This window comes from Lepidochelys kempii, chromosome 9, assembly GCF_965140265.1.
Source record: "Lepidochelys kempii isolate rLepKem1 chromosome 9, rLepKem1.hap2, whole genome shotgun sequence".
In the NCBI taxonomy this organism is placed as follows: domain Eukaryota; kingdom Metazoa; phylum Chordata; order Testudines; family Cheloniidae; genus Lepidochelys; species Lepidochelys kempii.
Genome location: NC_133264.1, coordinates 79,489,855 through 79,513,559, shown reverse-complemented (window position 1 = coordinate 79,513,559; position 23,705 = coordinate 79,489,855). Strand labels below are relative to the sequence as shown.

General features: G+C 45.0%; 1 protein-coding gene across 1 annotated transcript; it reads left to right on the top strand.

Moving 5' to 3' along the window:
- Window positions 1–14,832: 14,832 nt before the first annotated feature.
- LOC140916949 (G-protein coupled receptor 83-like) lies at window positions 14,833–22,303 on the top strand. The gene is made up of 4 exons (XM_073358844.1): window positions 14,833–15,257; window positions 17,758–17,883; window positions 20,218–20,351; window positions 21,399–22,303. Exons 1-4 carry the CDS (start codon window positions 14,877–14,879, stop codon window positions 22,021–22,023), a joined length of 1,266 nt encoding a protein of 421 aa, XP_073214945.1. The 5' UTR covers window positions 14,833–14,876; the 3' UTR covers window positions 22,024–22,303.
- Window positions 22,304–23,705: the final 1,402 nt, after the last annotated feature.

The following is a 23,705-nucleotide window of genomic DNA, read 5'->3' as shown; positions in this document are numbered from 1 at the left end:
CACAACTCTACCAAGTGCGGCCTACAGCAACCCTTGCAATGCCAATACTAGCTCCTCACAACTGTCTAAACACTTCTCAGTTCTGACATCCCCGCTGAACCTGTTCCAGGTCTCAGTTTAGCAGAGACAGTCAGAGTGTATTGTATCCAAAAAGATCCTTTTTTTGTTGTCTTCCTCACCCCTTAGTTACAGAGGGAGAAAAATGACACAGCACACGTGGTCAACCCAAGAGTAGCAAACCAGAATGCAGAGCCTGATTTGAAACCCATGGCTCATTAGGGTCCAGTTTGCAGGACTGTCTCTAATTAGAAAGGCAGTATGGTTCATGGATAGGGCTCTAGATGGTGACTCAGGAGACCTGAATTTTATTTCTGACTCTGCCACTAACTCCTGGGTGACCTGGAGCAAGTTACTTTACCTCTCTATACTTCCATTTCCTCCACCTGCAGAATGGAGGATAATGATACTTCCTTTGTGAAGTACCTTGAGAGCTACAGATGAAAAGCACTGTGTAAGAGCTAGATTCTTCTTTTTCTTCATTATCAACATTGGACCACGGCACTGATTAATGCTCTGCTCGTAGAGTGAAGGTTAGTGGGCTTACCCTATGCTAGTTCATTCTAAGAAAGATACTCAGCCACTGGCCCTTCATCCATATCTGATTCACCATATAGACAAGCCTGCTGACTGATCCCCCAGAAACATGTGAGTGGGGAAAGACGGTATCGCCCCTAACTCCCTATTGTGTGGCTGCTTGGGGGCAGGGAGACTGAGGAGGGGGAAAGTTGGAGGAGCCCATCACTCATGAGCAACGTAAGAGCAAAAAGAAAAAAAAAGTACACAGCTCAGCCCTCAAGATCAACCCTAGAATAAAAAAACAGAATGGATACACAACGAATCAGTGCTGTAAGCCTGATACTGAACTCTTTTACGCCATGTTAATCCACTGACTTCACTAGAGTTACTCCTGATTTATACTTATAAGAAAGAAGAGAAGAGGTGAAAAATTCAGTTAAGAAACAGATTCATATTTCAAGCTCTGGTTTCAAAACATAAACAGATTAACATTAAACAAATCACTAAAATCATCTTGACACCATCTCTTTAATTCCTGAAGTTAATAAACAGTTAAAAGATGTTATCACTGCTTTAAAAATGTATACATGCCAGGACTGTGGTTACACAACCTAGAGATGATGGGCTGCTTAATCATAGGGGTTTGGCTTGTACTTAAACACTATCACTTAATGAAGATGAATCACATCTTTAGAAATTATTCACTTCAAATCAAAGCGCAGAAGCAGGCAGCCTTGAACACAGATGCTGTTAAATAACACCTCATGTATAGAAAAATCAATGACTGAGGTATCTGACTTGTCTTTGAAAAGCAGCAAAACACCCTCAGTGTTAAAGTATGCAAGAGGCATTCGTCTTCATGAAAGGAAGATGTCCAGTGACTCAGTCAGCATAGAACACACACAACTTCTCTCAGCATGAACACAGTTCAGACCATGGTCCAGTCTAGATTCTGTCCAAAAGAGTGTGCTGCTCCAGTTTGCTAATCTAACGGGACAATACTGAAAGGGATGGGGGAAGAGCTGGTCCATTACTATTTTAAAAATGCCAGCAGCATCAGTTTGTGAATATATTCATGAATGAAAGAACTGATTTCAAGTTGCTGTGATTTATGGAGCCATAGGATTTGTTATTTGCAACTATTTGGACAAGTGCTGGGTTTCAGGGGAAATACTGACTCATAAAAAGTTAATGAATTTGCAAGACTAATTATCATAAAATCATACTGGAAAGTACATTTTTTATTAACTGTCTTTTTAGTCTTTTGTTTAATATGACTCAGACATCCAGCCAGGGAACAGAAAAAATGACTTAGATGAACAACCATATAACATAGATAGTGGATGAATGAAGTGAACAAGTTCCTGTGTAATCCATGGGCTGAAAACTACTCATCCACATTATTTAGGGCTTAACTGTGGCTTTGCCTCAAGCACTAAGCCAGGGGCAGCATGTTGTGCTGGCCCTGGAGTAGGCCAGGAGGCAGAGTGTGACTGAGGGTATTTCTACACTTGGAGCTGCGGGTGTGATTTCCAGATCACATAAACATACACTAGTTCTAATCGAGCTAATGGGCTAAACATTGTAGGGGAGCTGGGGTAGCACAGGGAGTAGCAGCATGGGCTACCCATGATGGGTACAATTGCATCTGAACCCCATGGATACGTAGCCAGCACAGCTAGCCTGTGCCACTGCTTGCCACAACCCATGCTATCCTGGCCACATGACTATTTTTAGTGAGCTAGCTTGATAGAAGCCAGGGTGAGTATGTCTACACAAGCTGGGAAGCACGCCTCTAGCTCACAAGTGTAGACATAGCCTCTGAGTCACAACCCCTCTGAATTCTTCCTTGTTCTAAGCTGGAAGCTCCCTGCCCAGCTGGGTACAGACAGTGGTGAGCTGGAGCCGGGTTGGCACTGGTTCACTAGAACCGGTTGTTCCACGAGGGACAACCAGTTCTAAAAGGGCTTCCAAATTTAACCGGCCAAAAGTGGTGCCTTAGGCACCGACTCCATGGGTGCTCCAGCCCTGGATCACCCTAGGGGAAAATTTGGAGGGTGCAGAGTACCCACTGGCAGCTCCCTGCCCCACCCATGGCCCCAGCTCACCTCTGCTCTGCCTCCTCCCCTGAACGCACCTCCCCGCTCTGCTTCTCCACCCCCCCAGGCTTCCCAAGAATCAGCGGTTCTCGTGGGAAGCTGGGGTGGGCTGAGAAGCAGGCCGCAGCTTCCCGCTCAGGCCCAGGGAGGCGGAGGTGAGCTGGGGTGGGGGGCGCAAGGAGGGCTGCCAGCACCGCAGCAGGTAATCTCGGAGGGCGGGGGGATGCAGGGGAACCACTCTCCCTGCCCCAGCTCACCTCCGCCACCCTCAGCCTGAGCAGGAAGCCGCCGCCTGCTTCTCAGCCCTCCCAGGCTTCCCGCCAAACAGCTGATTCGCGGGAAGCCGGGGGGGGGGAGCGGAGAAGAGGAGTGGGGCGGCGCATTCAGGGGCAGAGGTGGAGCGGAGGTGAGCTGGGGCCGGGCGTGGGGCGGGGAGCTGCCGGTGGGTGCTCTGCAACCACCAAAGTTTCCCCGTGGGTGCTCCAGCGGCCGCTCCCCCTGCTCCCCCCCTAGCTACGCTCCCCTGCCCCTAGAAGCCAGAGGGACCTGCCGGATGCTTCCTGGGAGCTGCCCCAGGTAAGCACCTCTGGGACTCCCCACCTTGCCCCCCTGCAGGTGCCTCTGGCTCTTAGGGGTGGGGTGAGCACCCACTACGGTGGCCCATGAGACCCTCCTGCTCGGCTCTGGGGGCAGTCAGGGGACAGGGGCGGATGGCGCAGGGATCCTGGGGGGGGCATCAAGGAACGCAGGGGGGTTGGATGGGGCAGGAATCCCAGGGGGTAGGGGTGGGCAACGACCCCCTTGTGGGGTAAGGAGGGAACCCGTTAAGATCTTGGCAGCTCATCACTGGGTACAGACCTGCTGCACTGGCATAGCTCCACTAGATGGAGTATTGTAGAGGGTGGGGCCAAGGCTCTGCCTACTTGCCACCCTATCCTACCCATTCCCACCCACTTGTACAGAGCAGGGGGGGATGCCACAACCCCATAAAAGCTGCTCTCCTCTCCATGACCTGAGCAGCTGGTGGAAGGGACATGAAGTACTCCCTCCCTGCCTCTTGCAGCTACACAAAACAGGACAAACAATCTAGTTCTCTCTAAACACCTGAGTTGGTTAAAAAAATAAATAAATAAAAATCCAATTAGCTTGATTTTGAAAATTGCAAGAGATGAGGGATATAGTAGAAAGAAAGAGCCTGAAGCATGGGCCTGGTGCCAGGTGTGAGGCCTATACCAAAGTCAGCAAAAGTTATGCTATGAGCAACAGTCAGGCCCTATCAAAAGCAGATGCTTGCCTGCAAGCCAGTGCCCGGTACATAAACTTGGCACCAGTATTTCTAGCATTGCTACAACACACTGAATATAAACGAATGGCAGCAAACAACATGAAGGCAAGGAAAAAACAAATTGACAAAGAAATTAAGTTATACGATAACTGCAAATTGGGTAAACAAATTCCCTGTTAGTACTAGTCACAATCTGGGGTCAGTGACACTGCATAGTAGCTAGGTACATATTATTCAAAACAATCTTGTTCAGTGTCTGGGTGCCAATACTAAATCCTGACACAGCAATATTTGATAAATTGGTTACTGTCCATTCCACAGGTTATCTGAAAGACAGCAGCTATAAGAAACAACTGGATCTATGTCACCTATTAGTGTATCACAAAGCAATGCAACCACTGGAACAGAGAAGCTAGCCGTTCCTATTTCTTGCCCATCGAAACTTATCCCAGAGTGTGACAGCCAGGAGTAAGCGTAACCTATAATATGGATGGACAGTACTGTAACTAATTACAAGAAATTCTATATAAAGGTCTCATTTGTAATGTGTCTACTCCAAATTTCTATTTTACTTCTTATATACATAGCACTGTGGGATACACTGTAATAATACCTACCCCCGTATTTCAAAAGACTCAGCCTACTATAAATGATGATATAGGTGGTAATTGTAAATGAGCGAGTTGCTATCTGCAGTATCATAGTAAAAGGGCCAGACATCAACACCAGATTGGAAAAGGATTGTTATGCTTGGATATGAGGTGGTGTCATATGTACACATACAATACTATACATATATACGTATATACACTACAAATACAAATACCATATCCATATATGTTAATTATTTGGGAGTGCCCCCAAAGATCAGTCATAACACTATATTCCTTAATCAAAGTCGTGGGCCTAATATTCCCAGGTCCACCATAAGGGACTACAATCAATTGGAAAATAAAATCTGTCCATCAGTCGTAGGCGGGAACGTACAGACTATGGGGCATGAATGTATGGATGGTAAAGTAAGGTGACCAGATAACAGTGTTTAGCCCACTGGGTCATCTTCAGTCCATGCATTGTGCTTTTCCGGGATGATGGGTAAACATCCTCCCTATAAAAAGACAAAAAGTGGGGAAATGGAGTAGAAAGAAAGAGCCTGAAGCATGGGCCTGGTGCAAGGTCTGAGGACCGAACCAAAGTCAGTGAAAGTTAGGACCTGACTGTTGTTCATAGTGTGTCAAAAGCAGATGCTCGCCTGCCAGCCAGTGTCCAGGACATGAACCCGGCACCAGTATTGCTAGCATTGAATATGTAAACACATTCCAGCCGGCTAGCCCAAGAACACCCCAGCCTCGCACACTACAAAATGGTTTGACAAAAGTGATGAATAGTGATATTCTGTCTGAAACATGAGGAGTGAAAGTACAAAGATGGGGTGAATAGGAATGTTTTCTCTGAAAGATCAGGAGGAAAATACCAGGGGAGGTAACACACATGTCATGAAATGTGTAAGGTGATACGTAAGCTGTTTATCCTAGATTGTTTGTCTCAGTCTGTAAATGTTGGAATACCTCGACTTAACCCTTTGTCCAGCCTAGGGGGCAGTGGAAAGTCCCACCACTGACTGAGCTGTGTCCACTGTCACGGGCATATATGTCTTAGTATCCTCATAGAGTCTTCCAAGTGCCATTACCGTGCTTTGTCGACAATAAACCTGGCTGGGCACCTGCACTACTAAACCAAGTCTTGTGGTCATTGGGCAATTCGATTGAGGTCTGCTGTGCCAACTATCTGCGCGGAGCTGGGACAGCACACAAAGAACACACACACGCAGCCAAAACATCTGACAACAAGGGGTTCACCCAAAATGTAATTTTTGACAAAAAAGAAATTCACTGAAAATGGAAAAGTCAGAACATTTCAACGAGCTTTAGTAAATATCTACAAATAACACAAACGTTTGAAGAATAGCAAGTTGAGATCACAAACAATTTGCTAGTCAAGAAACTGCTACATTCATAACAAATACTTTGGCCTGTACAGTAAAAGGTGAGTTTATATGTTAAAGCATACCCTTTTACATTCCAAGGTAGATTTTCAAAGCTGGGACAGACACTGTCATGTGACCTCTACTTATATAAAAGGGAATCATATGGCTACTTCCCTGTGCACTGCAATGGAAAATGAGAACTTAGCAGATGAAATAAGAACAGATCTGCACTTTCTGTCAAACTTCAAACAAATGGTATCTTGTCATTTTAAAACAAAGGCCTATTATTCTTTACTTTGGCCTCTCTGCTGACCCCAAGAAGTATCAGAACTTTTGCAGTGCTGCTCCGAACTCTTTGGGATTCATCCTTCACTAGTCCTTAGCTAAGCTGCTCAGAGAGGGGAATATCCATTGCCTGGGAAATTCCAATATTTTGGCATTTGTTTTTGTCCAGAAACAGGACAAAAATATTGAACATTTTCATGCAATGAAAAGCGCCAAAAAAATTTAAAATCAGAAATGTCAAAATGAAACATGTTGACATTTTCAATTGAAATAAAACCTTCCCCCATTCTCTCAGATTGCAATTATTATGGTAAGTAAATCTTGGTCATATTGAACAATATATATGGGGACTTTCATGCTTGTGTGCAGTATCAACAAATGTACTTATACTTGCTCTGCTCCACTGTGTATAGGAGACAGGCAACACCACTGTTTGGTTATACTTGATGTGAATTGAGAGACCATTAATGAGCCATTTGGAATTTTTATAATTGGATGATTGTTGCAGAACAGTAGTTTGCTGCTAATGTGCTTGGTCCTTTGACAGATTAATTCAGAACTGCACAGCATGCTGAGCAATTTACACATCTTTGTTATAAAGCACTTATCAGAATGGTCTGTGTTGTGCATGCATGCCTAGGTGCCATTTTGCTAAATTTTCCCCAGTAATGAACTATGATTGATAGAGAATACAGGTAAATGCACATGTATGACAAAAATTCCTTGAAGGAATTAAAGACTGAAGTCCAGTATTTTTCCATAGAGCAGGTCCACAGTATGAGCAATGGCAGTGCAAACTTCCCTATGGGACTTCAGTAACATTCATCTCACCTCTGACCTGGAGAGTCTTATTGTGATAAGACTGGAATCCCAGCTGGCCAGGAAACCCTTGGCTGTGGCTGAGTTCTGAGGCTGCCAGGCTCTAGGGTAGCCAATTATGTTTGTGATGTAGTTTGTAACATAAGCATCTTCCTATTACCAATGCTATTATTTTCTGTTTATATTGTGGTAGTGCCTAGAGCAGGGGTGGGCAAACTATGGCCCGGGGCAACATCCGGCCCTCCAGACGTTTTAATTTGGCCCTCGAGCTCCCGCCGGAAAGTGGGATCTGGGGCTTGCTCTGCTCTGGCACTCCAGCTGGGGAGAGGGGTTGGTGTCTTGCCCCACTTCACACAGCTCCTGGAAGCAGGGGCATGTCCCCCATCCGGCTCCAACGCGTAGGAGCAGCCAGAGGGCTCTGCATGCTGAACCAAGCACAGTCCCCAGAGCTCCCATTGGCCAGGAACTGCAGCCAATGGGAGCTGCAGGTGTGGTGCCTGCGGACAGGGCTGTGCAGAGTTGCCTGGCCACACCTCCGTGTAGGAGCCAGAGGTGGGACATGCTGCTGTTTCTGGGAGCTGTTTGAGGTAAGTGCTGCCCGGAGCCTTCCCCCCTGAGCCACTCCCGTGTCCCAACCCCCTGCCCCAGCCCTGATCCCCCTCCCGTCCTCCGAACCCCTCGGTCCCAGCCCAGAGTACCCTCCTGCACCCCCAACCCCTCATCCCCAGCCTCACCCCAGAGCCTGCACCCCCAGCCGGAGCACTTCCGCCCTCCAACCCCCAGTTTCGTGAGTATTCATGGCCCGCCATACAATTTTCATACCCAGTTGTGGCCCTTGGGCCAAAAAGTTTGCCCACCCCTGGCCTAGAGGGCCATATCAGGGATCAGGGCCCCATGTGTTGTACGTACATATAATGAAAAGATGGTCTAAGCCCCAAGGACCTTACAGTTTAAGAGACCTAGATTTGGGCTTCTAAACAAGGCACCAAGTAGCAGACTTTTGACCACTACTGACCCCGGATCACATGTGAAATGAATGACTCAGATATAAAGATCTCCATGTCATATCGAACCAATGCTCAGAGCCATCCACTCCACTGCAAAAAGGTTTCTAAGATCAGATGATGCCCACTGGGAATGGGAGTCTCATTATCTACAGCAACTTGTTATTTACTAAATTATTCTTTTCTTCTTGGAGAACCTAAAAAGAGCAGTCATTTAGTGTTTAAAAGCTGCAGTAATTAGAAGTAGTTCAAGTTTACATACCTTTATGCAAAGAAGCAATAGGTACTTTGCAGTTATTTCTTCCTAAGGGAATTGAGAAGAGGCAGGGAAACCAGTGTGGCCAGAGGACAGCTATCTACCATCAAGCTATCAAAAACCATTGACTGAATGAATAGTTCTGCTTGAAGAAGACACCTACAGAAAAGCTGCTCCCATCCCCCTCTGCCAGAGAGCTCAGTATTAACATGGGGTATGATTGTGATATCATACTGATATATTTCCATTGATTCCATGAACTTATTCCTGTCTTACATGAGTGAGCTCAGGATTGAGACCATTAGAAACGTAAGAAAAAAATATCAGTTAATGAGTCTCTTACTGGTTCACAATCTGGGCCAGCTCTTCAGCAGGCATATACAGGCATAACTCCATTGATATCAATTGAGTTATGCTGATTTACACCAGTAAGGATCTGCGCCCCCCCACCAATTTTTAAACACAGGTTTCCCCTCCCCCCATAACAATGTTATTTCTGCTAGTGAGAAAGCTTATTTCAGCTAGCTAATGGATAGTGTCTGTGTGTTATCAGATCACATCAGCACCTAGCAACTTCAGAATGAAACATCCCAGCAAGACAGATACAATTTTATTCCAGTCAGCAGGAAAACCACCTCCCTTTGGATGTATAATCCATCCCCATCTTCACCCAAGCACTTTCAGGCTTTTATGTAGTGTGAGGCCCAGTCTGCCACAAAGTTTGTCCAGTGCCTTTGTTACTATACCTTTCAGTGAATGAAATTTGCCTAATTGCAAATAGATTAGACTCATTTGTGAGCTGTAGCTCATGAAAGCTTATGCTCAAATAAATTTGTTAGTCTCTAAGGTGCCACAAGTACTCCTTTTCTTTTTGCGAATACAGACTAACACGGCTGCTACTCTGAAACCCACCTACCTCAGTAATCCACATCTTTTTCACTCTTGATTTTGGTGGATGGTGGAGAAATGGCTAGTTTTCCATGGATTAAATTCTGATCTCTAAAATAATTTTTATAGTGATACCTGACAGCAAATAGATCATATTTAAGTGATGGTACTCCTGGCAGGTGTTGCATATAAATAATGGCACAGGGCCAACAGTAATGCCAGTGAAAAATAATTCGTTTGTTGTCTAACCTCACACACCCCTATAACACAGGGGAAAGAACACTTTTGTTCTGGATTCTTCTGCTTTGTAATTTTCTGCAGCTTTTAGATTCCATGGTGATACTGTTGATATTTTAGAAATACTTTAGGTAGGTAGGTAGAAAGATAAAATAGATTACAATTACCCACTGAAACCCCCTAGCACTAAACTTCCTTTGAGGACAGAAACACTTTGAAGAGGGGAATTTCTTTCTCAAAGGTTTTTTGCCCTGGTCATCCCTGTAGTATGCGAGCACCTTCCAGCAGCGCATCCATTCAAGCTTATCATTGATATGAGGTGATGACATTTTTTTTCCAGACCTTTGTTGGGTTGTTTTGATTTGATTGGTGTCCTTTTCAGTATTATTGCTAGTAGTAAAAACAGAGTAGCATCCAGGGGATCCAGGATCCCATTGTGCTAGGCCCCTCAGAAGACCTTACAAGTTAGATAGTCATGATGCAGCAATGGCTGGCAGCAAACAAAGGGAGGGAAATGGGGATGGGGGAGGAAAGGAGAAGTCACATGGTTGTTCAGGTTTCTAGCGTGCTCTGATTCAGCACTATGTAATATCAATCCAAGAGAGTAGTTTTACCCCAGTGTAAATCAGGAGATCAATGGAATTATATCAGTGTGACGCAGGCAGGTGTGAATGAAAAGGGAATCAAGTCCTAAATATTCCATTCACTGCTTTTTCAAAAAATGCCTCCCCATTAACATAGAGTTTGTGCCCCGGCCTTCCTACTCCATGCACTGTTGCTTTAGCACCTTGGCTCCATTTTTATAGATTTTCATTTTTGTTTTATTCCTTCCCACACATGATTACTTTCTCCCCATAAAAATCTTGTGACCGGGGTTGTAGTGGGGACCAGCTGTGGTCACCCAATTAGGGTGAGCTGCAAAGAATGGGGCAGACAATCCCCATAAAGCTGGTGGATATTCCAATACTTAGATTTACCAAGGGAGCATAAAACAGCTTCTTTATTACCTTACTGGTTACTCAGAAATCCAAACAACACAGTTCCCTTAAAGTGATCCAGCCTCAGGCCTCCATCCAGGTGCCTACGTCAAATATGATGAAAATTTCTGTAAATCTTATTTCATCTACCAATCCCATAGGATTGGACACATTACCTCCCAGGTTAATGAATGTTTCAGATCTTACCCAAATACACGCTACAGCCGATTCTTACTAACTAAACTAAAATGTATTAAAAAACAAAAGAGAGAGAGAGATAATATGGTTAAAAGGTCAATATACATACAGACATGCATTCAATTTATTGAGGTTCAGATTCATAGCAGAGATGGTGAGCTTTGTAGTTGCAAAGAGTTCTTTCAGAAATAGTTCATTGGACTATCTCATATTCAGGGAATACCAGCATAATTGGGACCTCAGTCTTGCAGCTCCAACTTCCCCTGATGAAGCCTAAGCAGATCTGAGATGACAGCATCAGGACCCAAGGATCTTTTTATATAGTGTCCTAGCATCCACTTGACTACACAGTCCTGGTTAAACACTAGGCTTTTGATTTAACCTTTTGCTTTCTAAACACTACCAGTAATTACTTACACAAATTAACACAGGGCAATTTATCCATTAGGCAGTCTATTACAAACTTCAAAGAGACATGTAGACAATGACATCATTTTACCCAAGATTTATCCAAATGTTAATATTCCCTTTTGATCTCTGAATCAATAGTTATCATGACAGACAGGAACTGTCTTTTTACGGAGCATCTAAGATATACACAATTAGTATTACTTCTAACAATATAGGTTTGAATTTCAAAGTTCTAGCCTATTTAGCATGAATGGCCCTAATGATCATTCGCATACCTTTCTAACATGACTTTAAAGGTGGGCTTTGGGTCATTCAGCCTGCAAGCTGTTTAACCCTTTCTAGCCATGCATCACAACACAAAATCTCTATCATGCCACCTGTCCCTTCATCACCCTACTTCCCTCCCTCCCCCAGAGCCTCCAGTCCTTATTCTTAAGTCACTTTTGCAGTGTGTTCAAAATATCACAAAGTGGAAAATAGAGTGCCTGGAGCCGAAGGAATGTAAAGTCCTCTATCTCTCATCTGCTGCTTGCTGGGTCCAAGGACTAGTGTCAGAAACTGGGATGGAAATGGTCAGATCTAGCAGTCAGAGCTGGAATCAGGAGTCCAGGGTGTGGGTGGAGCAAGGCTGGAGCAGGACTAGGAGCAGGGCAGCAGCAAGAGTAGGGCTGGAGCAGGCTAAGGCCAGGGGAGCCTGTTGCCACCATCAGGCAGGAAGTTCCAAGCCGTGGAGTGACACTGAGCAGACCAAGCTGCTGTTCCATTTGTGGGGCTTATATAACTGGTCCAGGAGTCATATGACTAACTCCTGGCTTATGGATTGGCTGGAGCCTAGCACAGGAGTGGGAGAAAGAGGAGGTTCAGTTTAGCCCCTTGCTACTCCTGCTACTCCAGGAATGGTGGGAATCTCAAGGTCAGCCTTCTTCCACCCTTCCCAAGCTCTACACAGCTGCTGCAGCTCTGGCAGGGACCAGTGTCTCTTCCCCTCTTGGTGCTGAGGCAGTGGGGAGATGTTAGGTTTCTGCTCCTGGGGTGTAGCTGTGAGGGCATGCACTCGTACCCCCACTCATGTTGGCTGACACAGAGAAACCTTCCAATCTCAAAGGGAAACAAAAATATTAACAGTATTGTTCAGTTCCAAATTGTATATAGCTCTGTATTCTGGCCCTTTGTAGAATCACTGTCTGGCAAATAAGAATCAGGATCTTTTTTAGTTGGTCCACTCCTCTTCTCCACATAACAGGTCCCAGTTGACACAGAGAAACTTTCCCGTCAAGGGATCAAAACTGAAGAGCTTCTCTGATAGCAAGGTAGGGGGCTGTGCAATTCAGAACTTTGTACAGATAAAGTTCTACCTTGCCCTCCCCTCCCCTTCCTGAACCTGCTTTCTCCCTCCTTCTTGCTGAATTCCCCATGTTACACCACCTCTTCTCCTTCACCACCAATGAAAACCTCTTCCTGAAATACGGTCCTCTTGGTGTTTGTAACTCTGTCTTTCCAGATTCTCCTCCTGCCTCTCTAATTGCTCTTTTGGTGTTTCATTTGATGGGTCCTCCTCATCCCCTCTCCAGCCTTCCTAAGGGGGCCCACAAGCATTCATCCGTGGCCTGGCTCATTCTCCCCTTTACAGTCTATCATTGGGGAGTTTATTCAAAAACACCCCTTTGACTATCATCTTTATGCTCCCAGATCTGCCTCTCTCCTCCAGACCTCTTTCCGTCTGTCCAAACTAAAATCTTGGCCTGCCTTTTGAACATCTCCTCATGAATGTCCTGCTGTCACCTGAAGGTTTTCATGGCCAACAGTGAACTCCTAATCTTTCCTCTCAGATCAATCCCACCTTGCTCAGTCTTTGCGGCCAACATCACCATTTTCCTGGTTATTCTGTCCATAATCTAAGTGTTATCTTTGAGCTGGCACTCTCTCTAGACCTAAACATCCAGACCATGTCTTAATCTTGCCACTTCTTCCTACACAACCTCTCTAATATTCTGTCTTGGCTCTCAGTCCACACAGCTAAAACTAAAACCACCTTGTGTTTCAATAACTGCCATCTCTTCTGGCCGTAACAAATACAAGCTTGTCCACCTCCAGTCCATTTAAAATGTTGCTGTTAAGGTCATCTTTGTTCATCACTCTGACTACAGCACCCACCACACCTTTGCATGCCTCACCTTGGATCCCTTTCTCCACCACATTAGAAACAAGCTACTTTAATAATCTTCACACTTCAGTTTCATCTTACTTATAAACTCTAATATGTGTCATCTTCCTCCTCTGCTCTGCCAACTATGCCAGCCAGCCTTCATCACCTATTAGTCCTTTTTTCTCACAAACACTTTCATGCTGCTCTTAACGCTTCGCAGGAGCATCTCATGAAATCTGTCCCTGACCCTCCTTCAGATCCCTTCTAAAAACTCCGCTTTGCTGGGATGTCCACAAAGCACTCCAGGACAGCTAGCAGTGGGCATGCTGTGACTACTGCCTGTTTTACTCAACATGGCAGATTTACTGCTACCTTGTCCTTTCCCCTGCTTGTTTGCTGAGTCTCTCATCATAGGCCTGGACTGTAAACTCTTTGGGGGTGATGGCTTTTTTCCTTAATTACTGTGTGCAGGGTCTCTAGCACAGAGGGGCTTGACCCTTGGCCGGGGCTCTACCATATCAACGATAATATAATAACAACTACAACTATAACCCCCCTTGCCATTTGGGGCAGGGGGCTTTTGAGAAGCAGCATCCACAGACAGACAGCAGCACAGAGTTAATCCCTGGGAAAGTGAAACTGCACCTGCCTGCCTAACCTGTGTGCTTGGGGCGGGGGAAGCAGGGGAAAAGAAGAGGAGGAATTAGAAGGTTACAAACCTGAACTGGCACGTCTACATGACCGACTCCATAGCCAGAATAGTCTCTCTGGCTAGGGTCGTCTTGACATGTGCACTTCCCCCAAGCATTGGGCCGGTTTGGGCTAAGGGCACCCTCTGCCCAGGATCGGGATGGGGCGGGTGTGTGTGTGTGTGAGTCGGTTTTGCTTCTTTCCCGGGAGAGAATAAAAACAAATCAGTTTTCCTCACTGAGCCCTGTCTTCGGTTGGCCCCGTTCAGGTTCTTACTCCGTGCTCGGCAGCCACCGGGGGAGCCCCGAGAGGCAGAGCGCTTTGGGTCCGCGAAAGGACGGGGCTTGGCGGTGCGTAGCGCGGGGCGGTGGGAGAGAGGGAGGCAGGGCATTGCAAACACCCGCTCCAGCCAGTCTGCAACTCTGCAGTTGTCGCGTTCCCCCCACCCCGGCCGTCTGTGGGGCTGTAAAATCCACCTCAGTGGCAAGTCGCCAGGGAGAGGGCGACCCCCATTGGCTATCGCATGTGCAGCGAGTCATCCAGCCTGCTGCATATAACCGGGAAAGCGGGGACCACTCAGCCCCAGTCAATGCCCGCCGCTTCCAGTGCGGAGCGGAGGGATGCTTGCAAGGACTGATAGAAGCGGGAAGGGCTGCACTGGCCCCTGGGATCGGGGGGCTTCTCCAGGGCAGACATTGCATCCAAGAAGCAGTGTGGGAGACTGAAATGTGACCGACTAATGGAGTATGTGAAAAAGCAAGGGAGCAAATTGCGGGGGCAGTTTGTGGGAAAGAAGCAGAAAAGCCCCCAAAGGAGCGAAGCAGCCCAGCTGGAGGTAGAAACCCGGAGCTCCTAAGCCCGGAGACGAAGTGACCGAGACTTGGCCTTGCTTGCCGCGGTTAAACAAGCCCCGGGGTTCTCGCCCCGGCTCCCATCTCCGGGCTGCCCTGCCTAGCAGAGGAGGGGGCCGGAGGGGAATCGCTCCGCTCCACGGGAACTTCGCCGCTGCTTCGAAGCCATGAGCAGCCACGTGTGGTTCCCCTTGCAGTACATCTCCAAACCCTACCGCCGGGCACAGGACCGCAATGGCTCCGACTTCTTCTCCGCCCTCTACGGCTTCCCCAACCGATCCTCCTTCTTCCACGGCGACTTGGACCTGGACGACATGGGGGACTTCGACAGGGGCACCCGGTACGAAGGGGAGTCCCAGAGCCGGACGGTCAAGGCGCTGCTCATCGCGGCCTATTCGGTGATCATCGGCATCTCGCTCTTCGGCAATATCCTGGTCTGCCACGTGGTGATCAAGAACAGGAGGATGCATTCGGCCACTAGCCTCTTCATTGTCAACCTGGCCATCGCGGACATCATGATCACTCTCCTGAACACGCCGTTCACGCTGGTAAGCAGCGCGGCACCCGCCCCAGCTCCCCGGGGCTCACTGCCTGGGGGAGCCACTCTGCCTTGGCCGCTGCCCCCTGCCGCCCCGCCGGCCCCTTCCCCCTCTCGCGGTGGGAACACGCTGCCCGCTCCAGCGCTGCCACGGGAGAGAGCCACAGAGAGGTTTATAGCGAGGTGGTCGGAAGGTAACTTCGGAGACTTAACGTGGAAAGCGAGTCCTAGTCCTGCCCCATATCCGTTACTGTTAGGTTTGCAAAATGCCCGTGTGTGTGTGTGAGAGAGAGAGATTGTGTGTCAGGGCTCTGGGAGGGGTGTGTGAATTGTGTTTGTGATGGGGGGGGGCAGGAGCGGGTATGCAATCAATGCCTGAACAGAGCGTGCTTCTTTTTCTTTCGGCTCTCCCTCCCCTTCTGTATTGTAAAGGACATAAAACAAGTATCCCTGCTTTGCCTGCTCAAGTAGGGACCAGGCTTAGCTCCTCCACCTCGTCCCTCTCCCTGTGCCTCACAGGAATCTGTCCACCTCGTCCTGCCTCACAGTCTCCCCCCTCTCTCTCCTGCTGGAGCGAGCCGGGCTTGGCAGTCGCTGCATCCCAAGAGGAGTGCATAAGGCTGTGGAGCGTGAGCCCGACTTTCTTGCAGGATTCAGGGGGAGACAGAGGTGTCTTACTCCTATTATTCATCTAGGGATGAAGAAGAGGGGAAGGCTTTGCACGGGGAAGTACACTCAGTTTCCTGTGGAAACTGAATAAGCAGCGTCTGTCCTTGTTAAGGTCCCTAAGAAACAGGTTGATTTCAGAGGGAACGGGTGGGTTTGTGCTGAATCAGGGCCACTTCACACAGACTGTATAGGCTTCCCATGCTGTGGGGAATATGACCCCTGAACTCCTGGGTTTGGTGTGGTTACATTTATTAGTTCTGGGATTAGATTAGATTTGTTTTCATAATGAGATGTGGAAAGAAAAGAATAGAAGGAGAGGGAAGGGTTAAAGTCCCACCTAGTCCACTGCATGCTAATGCATAATTTTCCCTTCTATATATTCTGGAAGGCTTTGTCTAGGCTTCTTTAAATATCCCACATAATAAAAGGTTTCAGAGTAGCAGCGGTGCTAGTCTGTGTATTCGCAAAAAGAAATGGAGTACTAGTGGCACCTTAGAGACTAACCAATTTATTTGAGCATGAGCTTTCGTGAGCTACAGCTCAATGCATGAAGTGAGCTGTAGCTCATGAAAGCTTATGCTCAAATAAATTGGTTAGTCTCTAAGGTGCCACTAGTACTCCATTTCTTTCCACATAATAAAGCTTCCCCCATTTCCCCTGAGAGACTTTCACAGTCTAGTAATCTCACTATCAAAAAAACTTCCCCAATGTTCAGTCTGAATTTACCTTTTCTTACTTTCATCCTAGTTGTCCTACGTTTTTTTAAAGTGTAAACTCTGTAGGGGAACAATGGTGCCTTTTTCATGTTTGTACAGCACCTAGCACATTTGGGACATTGCTGGAAACAAGTAATAATTATAATTACCCTCCCCCACAAAAAAAATCCTTACATTGACTTTGCACCCGGCTTGAAGCAGCATAGGATTGTTATAGTGTGACTGGCACAAGTTGTTGCTCAAACACCAAGGCCTGGTCTACACTGGGGGGGAGGGGGCGGAATCGATCTAAATTACGCAACTTCAGCTACGTGAATAACGTAGCTGAAGTCAACGTACTTAGACCTACTCACCGCAGTGTCTTCACTACGGTGAGTCAACTGCTGCCGCTGCACTGTCGACTCTGCCTGCGCCTCTCACGGTGGTGGAGAACAGGAGTCGACAGGAGAGCTTTCGGGGGTCGATTTATCACATCTAGACTAGACGTGATAAATCAACCCCCGCTGAATCGATCACTGCCCGCTGATCCGGTGGATAGTATAGACATACCCCGACAAACAAAACCTCATTGGGAATAATGGGAGGCTTCATGCACTACTTTTCATGACAGTTTATGACGCCATGAGACCATTTTCAAAATATCTACATTCCACTGATGTCAATGTGATTAGCCATAGCATCCACATGCTCCATAAAATAATCCACAATAAGAAATGCAATGTTAAAATCAGTGAGGAAAGTAATTAGTGTTATAGTGTTATCTGCTTTCTCAGCTGAGAGGGCCCAGTTCTCCTCTTGATTACAATAGTATAACTCCGGTGACTTCACACATGTATCAACAGCATGGCTCCCGCTCACGCAGGGCTGTGACAGATTTGTTTGTTTGCTATTGCTACACGCTCCTTCTGATCCCCTTGTGGCCTCAGTTTACCCTTCTGCAAAAATGGGAATGGTATATTAACAAAAACTTTATAAATATATTAACTATTTAATTCTCACAATAACCCTGGAAGGCAAGTTTTATTATCCTCATTTTGCATTCACCATCTGATTTTACTGATGATACCTATTGTTTTAATCTACATTTGACATGGCCTGTGTGTTCAAATATTGTTTGTTCTTCAGGTGCGATTTGTAAGCAGTACCTGGGTCTTCGGAAAGCTGATGTGTCACATAAGCCGGTTTGTCCAGTACTGTTCTGTCCATGTTTCTGCCCTTACCCTGGCAGCCATTGCACTGGATCGACACCAGGTATGCATCACATAACCTAAATTTAAACTCTAGCAAATGTAAGGATACCTTAACAGGTTAAATACTGGTTGTTTTCTCTAAAGCCCAGCACCTGGCACCCTGTGATTTCATGAACATCTTTTATTTAAAAAAAAAAAAAAAGTTTAGGCATTAAGGTTGTGGAGAAAGGCTTGAAAACATGACCCAAGGGTGACCTGAAGGATCAAAACCCAGAAAGCAAATAAAAATATAAAAATAATTAAAAAAATAATTTTAAAAAAATTTGCATGCTCTTTAAGCCACTCATGACATTTTGTTGCCCAACTAATGATTTTTGGGTGCGTGGAGTTGGCAACATGCAGAACTGTACCATTTTCCTGTACATTCAGCAGAAGTTGGACCCATTTTTTCCCTTACAAAGTTGTTCCCTGCAAATACTGAAAGGAAAAAAGACCTCTACAGTTTTGTTGCATCAGACATCATCAGTTCAAACCTACTCCTTTCCATGGATGATAATATAATTTAGCATTTGACTGAATCCAGACTATTGTTTCTGACCCTAAATATTGTGCATTAGGACATTAAATTGCACAAGAGTGCACTCGGGTGTGGGTTGCCATTGTTTCTAGAACAGTTGGAATTAATATTAACAGCTATAACTGAAAAAGGAAATTCACTTGACAAATGTTACAGTTAGACGAAGTTCCAAAAGAATGACGGACCCCGCTAAGTGCTCAGATTGTCAGTCGTGTATGCCAGCTGCTGTGAGAAAATGAAAAGCAATTTCTGGAAAATTGTTTTGTTTTTTTTAAACTGCTAATTTTTAATAAATTTCCCCCTTAGGTCACCAGAAGTTCCAGCACTATAACACTTAAGAGCAAAGATTTGCATTTCACAAGAAAAAGGTTTTGAAATCCCATATTTTACATATTGCATGATCAAAGATTGCAAATGGTTGGGGAAATAAGAACCAGAGCCTTAGTCTGACTGCCGAGCTTTGCTAGCAATTCATACATATTAGTTTAACTAAGGGAGAACATGATAACTTCCTCTAATATTGGCAGGATTTAAGTAGCTCAGGAGTGAAACTGTTTAACAATAGTCCAGTAGGATATATCTAGGAGTAAGGATGCAACTGAGCAAGGAAAAGTTATTTACTGAAATGAGTTTATTTTCTAATCCTGGGATGTATCAGAGTGTGGAGCAGATGCTCAAAAGAAGCGATAGGAGCTCTATTATCACTTGAGACTTTGATAATTGAAAAAGCACTCAAGAAAATAGTGGAGGGAAGAAACCTTCATTAGCAAAGAGATGGTTGGGATGATTTAAATAGGCGTTTTTCATTGTCGGTGGTCAACATAATAATCTATGAATTGTGTTGATCAAAGGTCATCACTGCTGGTCTCTGAAGCTGTGTTTGTGGGTAGCACAGAGTGTGTGTTTCTCGGCGTTGCAAGCTATTGTTCTAGTAACTTGTATTTATATAGAACTTTATATTTCCAGGCACTGTACACCCTAAATATCTTTCTCCAAAGCCCTGTGAAGCAGGTATCATCATCCCTGCTTCACAGATGGCGAAAAATGAGGCCCAGAGAAGTGAAGTGACTTGCTCTAGAGCCCAGATGGAATCAATGTCAGAGCTGGGATTATTTACAACCCTGCGCTCAGTCCACAAGATCAGGCCTCCTCAGCTGTGGAAGGCTTGCATCAGTTTTGCTTTCCAGGTCTTTACACAATGCAAAGCTATAATAGCATTTGAAAGAATAGCAGTCAGGGTGACATTTAGACCATGATTCTTGTGAGCTTCCTTCAGCAGCAAAAGCAATGAGCAGGAGGGTGGAAAATAAAGCAGCTGTTCCCCCACCCCCTCTCTCACACACACACACACACACACATCACTAATTTGTGCCACACCATCGCCAACACAGTCTGGGGCTAAACACAGCTCTGATGTAAATGAAGTAGGCTTCAATGGGCCAGACACTAAAATTGGTCCCCACAGTCATCAAATCAGCAAAAATCTTTTTCACATCAACTGAATGCCAATGTGGGCATCATTATTACATGACCAAGTTACATTACCATCACTTACAACTAAAGCCTGATCTGTTCCCATAGTAATTGGTGCTGACTTGGTGCTGTTGTCTTGGTGAACATGTTTGCTAGCTGCTTCTAAATTCAGCAACAGAGGTGTGAGGGAAGTGTCCAGTTGCTGATGCGGTACATTGGTTTTCAGAAATAATCTATGTTTTTGAACAGCTAGTCCTGTTATCAGTTCAGAAGGGTTCAAATGGAGTCTTTTTAAAGCCTGCTATGAGAAGATTTAACATGCTCTGAACTATTTGTCCTCCTTAGGTTATAATGCACCCTTTGAAACCCCGGATGTCAATTGCTAAAGGAGGAATTTGCATCATTATAATCTGGGTTATGGCCAGCTGCTTTTCCCTTCCCCATGCCATCTACCAGAATCTAGCAAGATTTTATATTGGGTAAGATGTATAAACAGGGTGTTTTTTTAAGGAACTCCCTCAATTTAACAGACATAAATTATAAACATACACATTTATTTTCTTCTGTTAGTAAAAACTAGCTGAAAATTGACAACGGGAAAACTTTTAGTTCAAGCAGCATACCTCTACTTTGAGTTTCTCTCCAAAGTTCAATGAAAATCAAAGGAGTCACTTTTATCTTTATTTTCTCAAGTTGCAGTGGGGGAGATTTAGGTTGGATATTAGGAAAAACTTTTTCACTAGGAGGGTGGTGAAACACTGGAATGCGTTACCTAGGGAGGTGGTGGAATCTCCTTCCTTAGAAGTGTTTAAGGTCAGGCTTGACAAAGCCCTGGCTGGGATGATTGAATTGGGGATCGGTCCTGCTTTGAGCAGGGGGTTGGACTAGATGACCTCCTGAGGTCCCTTCCAACCCTGATATTCTATGATTCTATTAGTCAGGTTCCACCTTTATTTTCTCAGTGCAGCAGACACTGCAGAGGGAGGATCATTTTAACTATTTCCATTAGAATTGACAGATGTAAATTGGAATAGGGTTTTTGTTTATTTCTGTGAAGCTTTAATAAAAGTTTGGGGTTTTTCTTTTTTTTAAAAAAAAAAGTAAATAAAATCTACATTTTGGGCCAAATTTGAGTTGAAGTTATTCACTTAAAGAGGCACTAATCCACATAACTGAATGAATTCCTCTATCTATCACAGTGGTTCTCAAACTTTTGTACTGGTGTCCCCTTTCACATAGCAAGCCTCTGAGTGCAACTCCCCTCTATAAATTAAAAGCACTTATTAATATATTTAACACCATTATAAATGCTGGAGGCAAAGCGGGGTTTGGGGTGGAGGCTGACAGCTTGCGACCCCCCATGTAATAACCTCGTGACCCCTGAGGGGTCCCGACCCCCAGTTTGAGAACCCCATATCTATCATATGTGCCCAGCTATCCTCTAGGTATTTTATAAGGGGCCTATCTCCTTTGTACTACATGCTTATGATTGTGGAAATGATGGGTTTTCTCCTTTTGTGCTCCAGGAACCGAACTATACGAATGGTCTGTCTCCCCAGCTTCCCTCCTCCTGCTGATCTCTTCTGGAAGTACCTGGACTTGACTACTTTTGTACTCTTGTATGTCCTGCCCTTGCTTGTGATCTCCATCACATATACAATGGTAGCCAAGAAGCTCTGGCTAAGGAATGCCATTGGAGACGTCACCATGGAGCAATACTTTGCCCATCAGCGGAAGAAGAAGATGACACTGAAGATGTTGATGGTGGTGGTGGTGGTTTTTGCTGTCTGCTGGTTCCCACTGAACTGCTACTTGCTGCTTATCTCCAGCAAGGCCATCCACAGCAACAATGCTCTGTACTTTGCTTTCCACTGGTTCGCCATGAGCAGCACCTGCTACAACCCCTTCATTTACTGCTGGCTCAATGAGAGCTTCCGCTCTGAGCTCAAGTCCCTGTTGTGTGTGTGCCGGAGAAAGAATGCAGCCCAGAGCCACGCACTGCAGTCCATCTCTCCTCCTTTCAGGCACGCCTGGGCTGAGAATTGTCATTATAAAAGGGGCAGCTGCTCTCAGAAAGCAAGAACATCTTCCCAAAGAAACTCTGCAAAGACAGACATATCCAGTGTCCAGCCAATTGTGACAGGGAGCTAAGCCACTGAACTGATAGTCAATGGAGCTCCCTGCGTCCTGAATCTAGAAAATTCTAGATATTAATTTATTTGTATTAAATTACAATCACAATCAGGAGCAACTCCACAGACTGGGTAATGGGATATAGAGGCTTTAAACTTAGGAGAAAGATCACCTAATTACTACTATATATACTTTGGGGTGACAGTTTATTTTATGGAGAAAATGAACAAACTAAATTGATTTAATACTTTTGATTTATTAATAATTTATTCAAGACTGATTTGTAACTTTTACAACCACTTTTGGATTTGTGACCCAGGGACTTTGCCTGTAGGCACATCCAGTATATTATGTTTGTCACTCAAAAAGTAATCTTAAATCAAGACAATCGATTATTCTGAACTGCTTTGTGCAGTGTTTATTCCTTCACCACAGACAATAGTGCTTCTCAATATCATTTAAGATGATCTTAAAAATCAAATGAGAACACAAGCTAGGTGTATACAAAATACACCGAGAATAAAACAAATACAGTTCCTTTGGTCATAAAGATTATTAGTAGCTGCAACAAAATACAAATGAAAATTTATCTTGCAATCTCTGATCAAGCAAAATTGTCTCTGGTGAGGTAATTTACAAGAATTAAGGAACTGATGAAACTGACTCCTATCTATAGTCGCACACAGTTTAATATGTGCTCTCAAGATTAAACACATGCAAATAAGACTTCTGAGTCTCAGTCGAGTACAGGACTTATATCAACACGTAAAAGGAAATTGTTTGAGGATTTCTCAGTTTTTCTACTATGCCAGGTTTTTCTATTCTCCACACATACAAATATAATTTTTTGTTCAAAAGTTCATAGCATATTTCATTCCATGAGGCCTTTCATACCTACAACCACTAAGTCGCCTATTTGACTCTAATACAGGTTAGTAGTGAGGCAAAGTCATTGCCTTTCAACAGCTCTTCACTGGCCTATGTGAAATGAGCTGGTGATCTCAGTAAAATTCCCAGTGGACAGGTGTCCACAACACAGAGTTTACCACCGCAATTGGCAATCTTGTCAGTCAACGGAGAGCCCAGGGACTGAAAGGGCTATGGAGTCTAAACTCTCTCTCTCTCTCTCACCCTTCTAGATTATGGTTGAAGTGCTTTTACCAAGGTGTCTGTGAAGAATATGGAGGAATTTACATTTCTGTTATCCAATTTGTACCTGCTCTTTGGACAAATATCAGACTTTACAGACTCCAGGACTATATCAATTTAGCACTTCTCACCTCTATCAATTTGCTAAGGAAACCAATATTGTGGTTTATTATTGTCACTAATTGGGGTTTTTCCTAAATCAGATTAAAATTATTTACAGGTATAGATTTAGTATTTTGATTTTTATAAAGGCACTTCAAAGGTGTATCTGAACTATTCATAGCTTGGCTAGTAAACTTCAGAGCTATGGTGGGCCTTTGACTGTCTGTCATCCAAATGTCAATTTCCACAATTATCAGAGGGGTAGCCGTGGTAGTCTGGATCTGTGAAAGTGGCAAAGAGTCCTGTGGCACCTTATAGACAAACAGACATATTGGAGCATAAGCTTTCGTGGGTGAATACCCACTTCTTCAGATGCATGTAGTGGAAATTTCCAGAGGCAGGTATAAATATGCAAGCAAGAATCAGGCTAGAGATAACAAGGTTAGTTC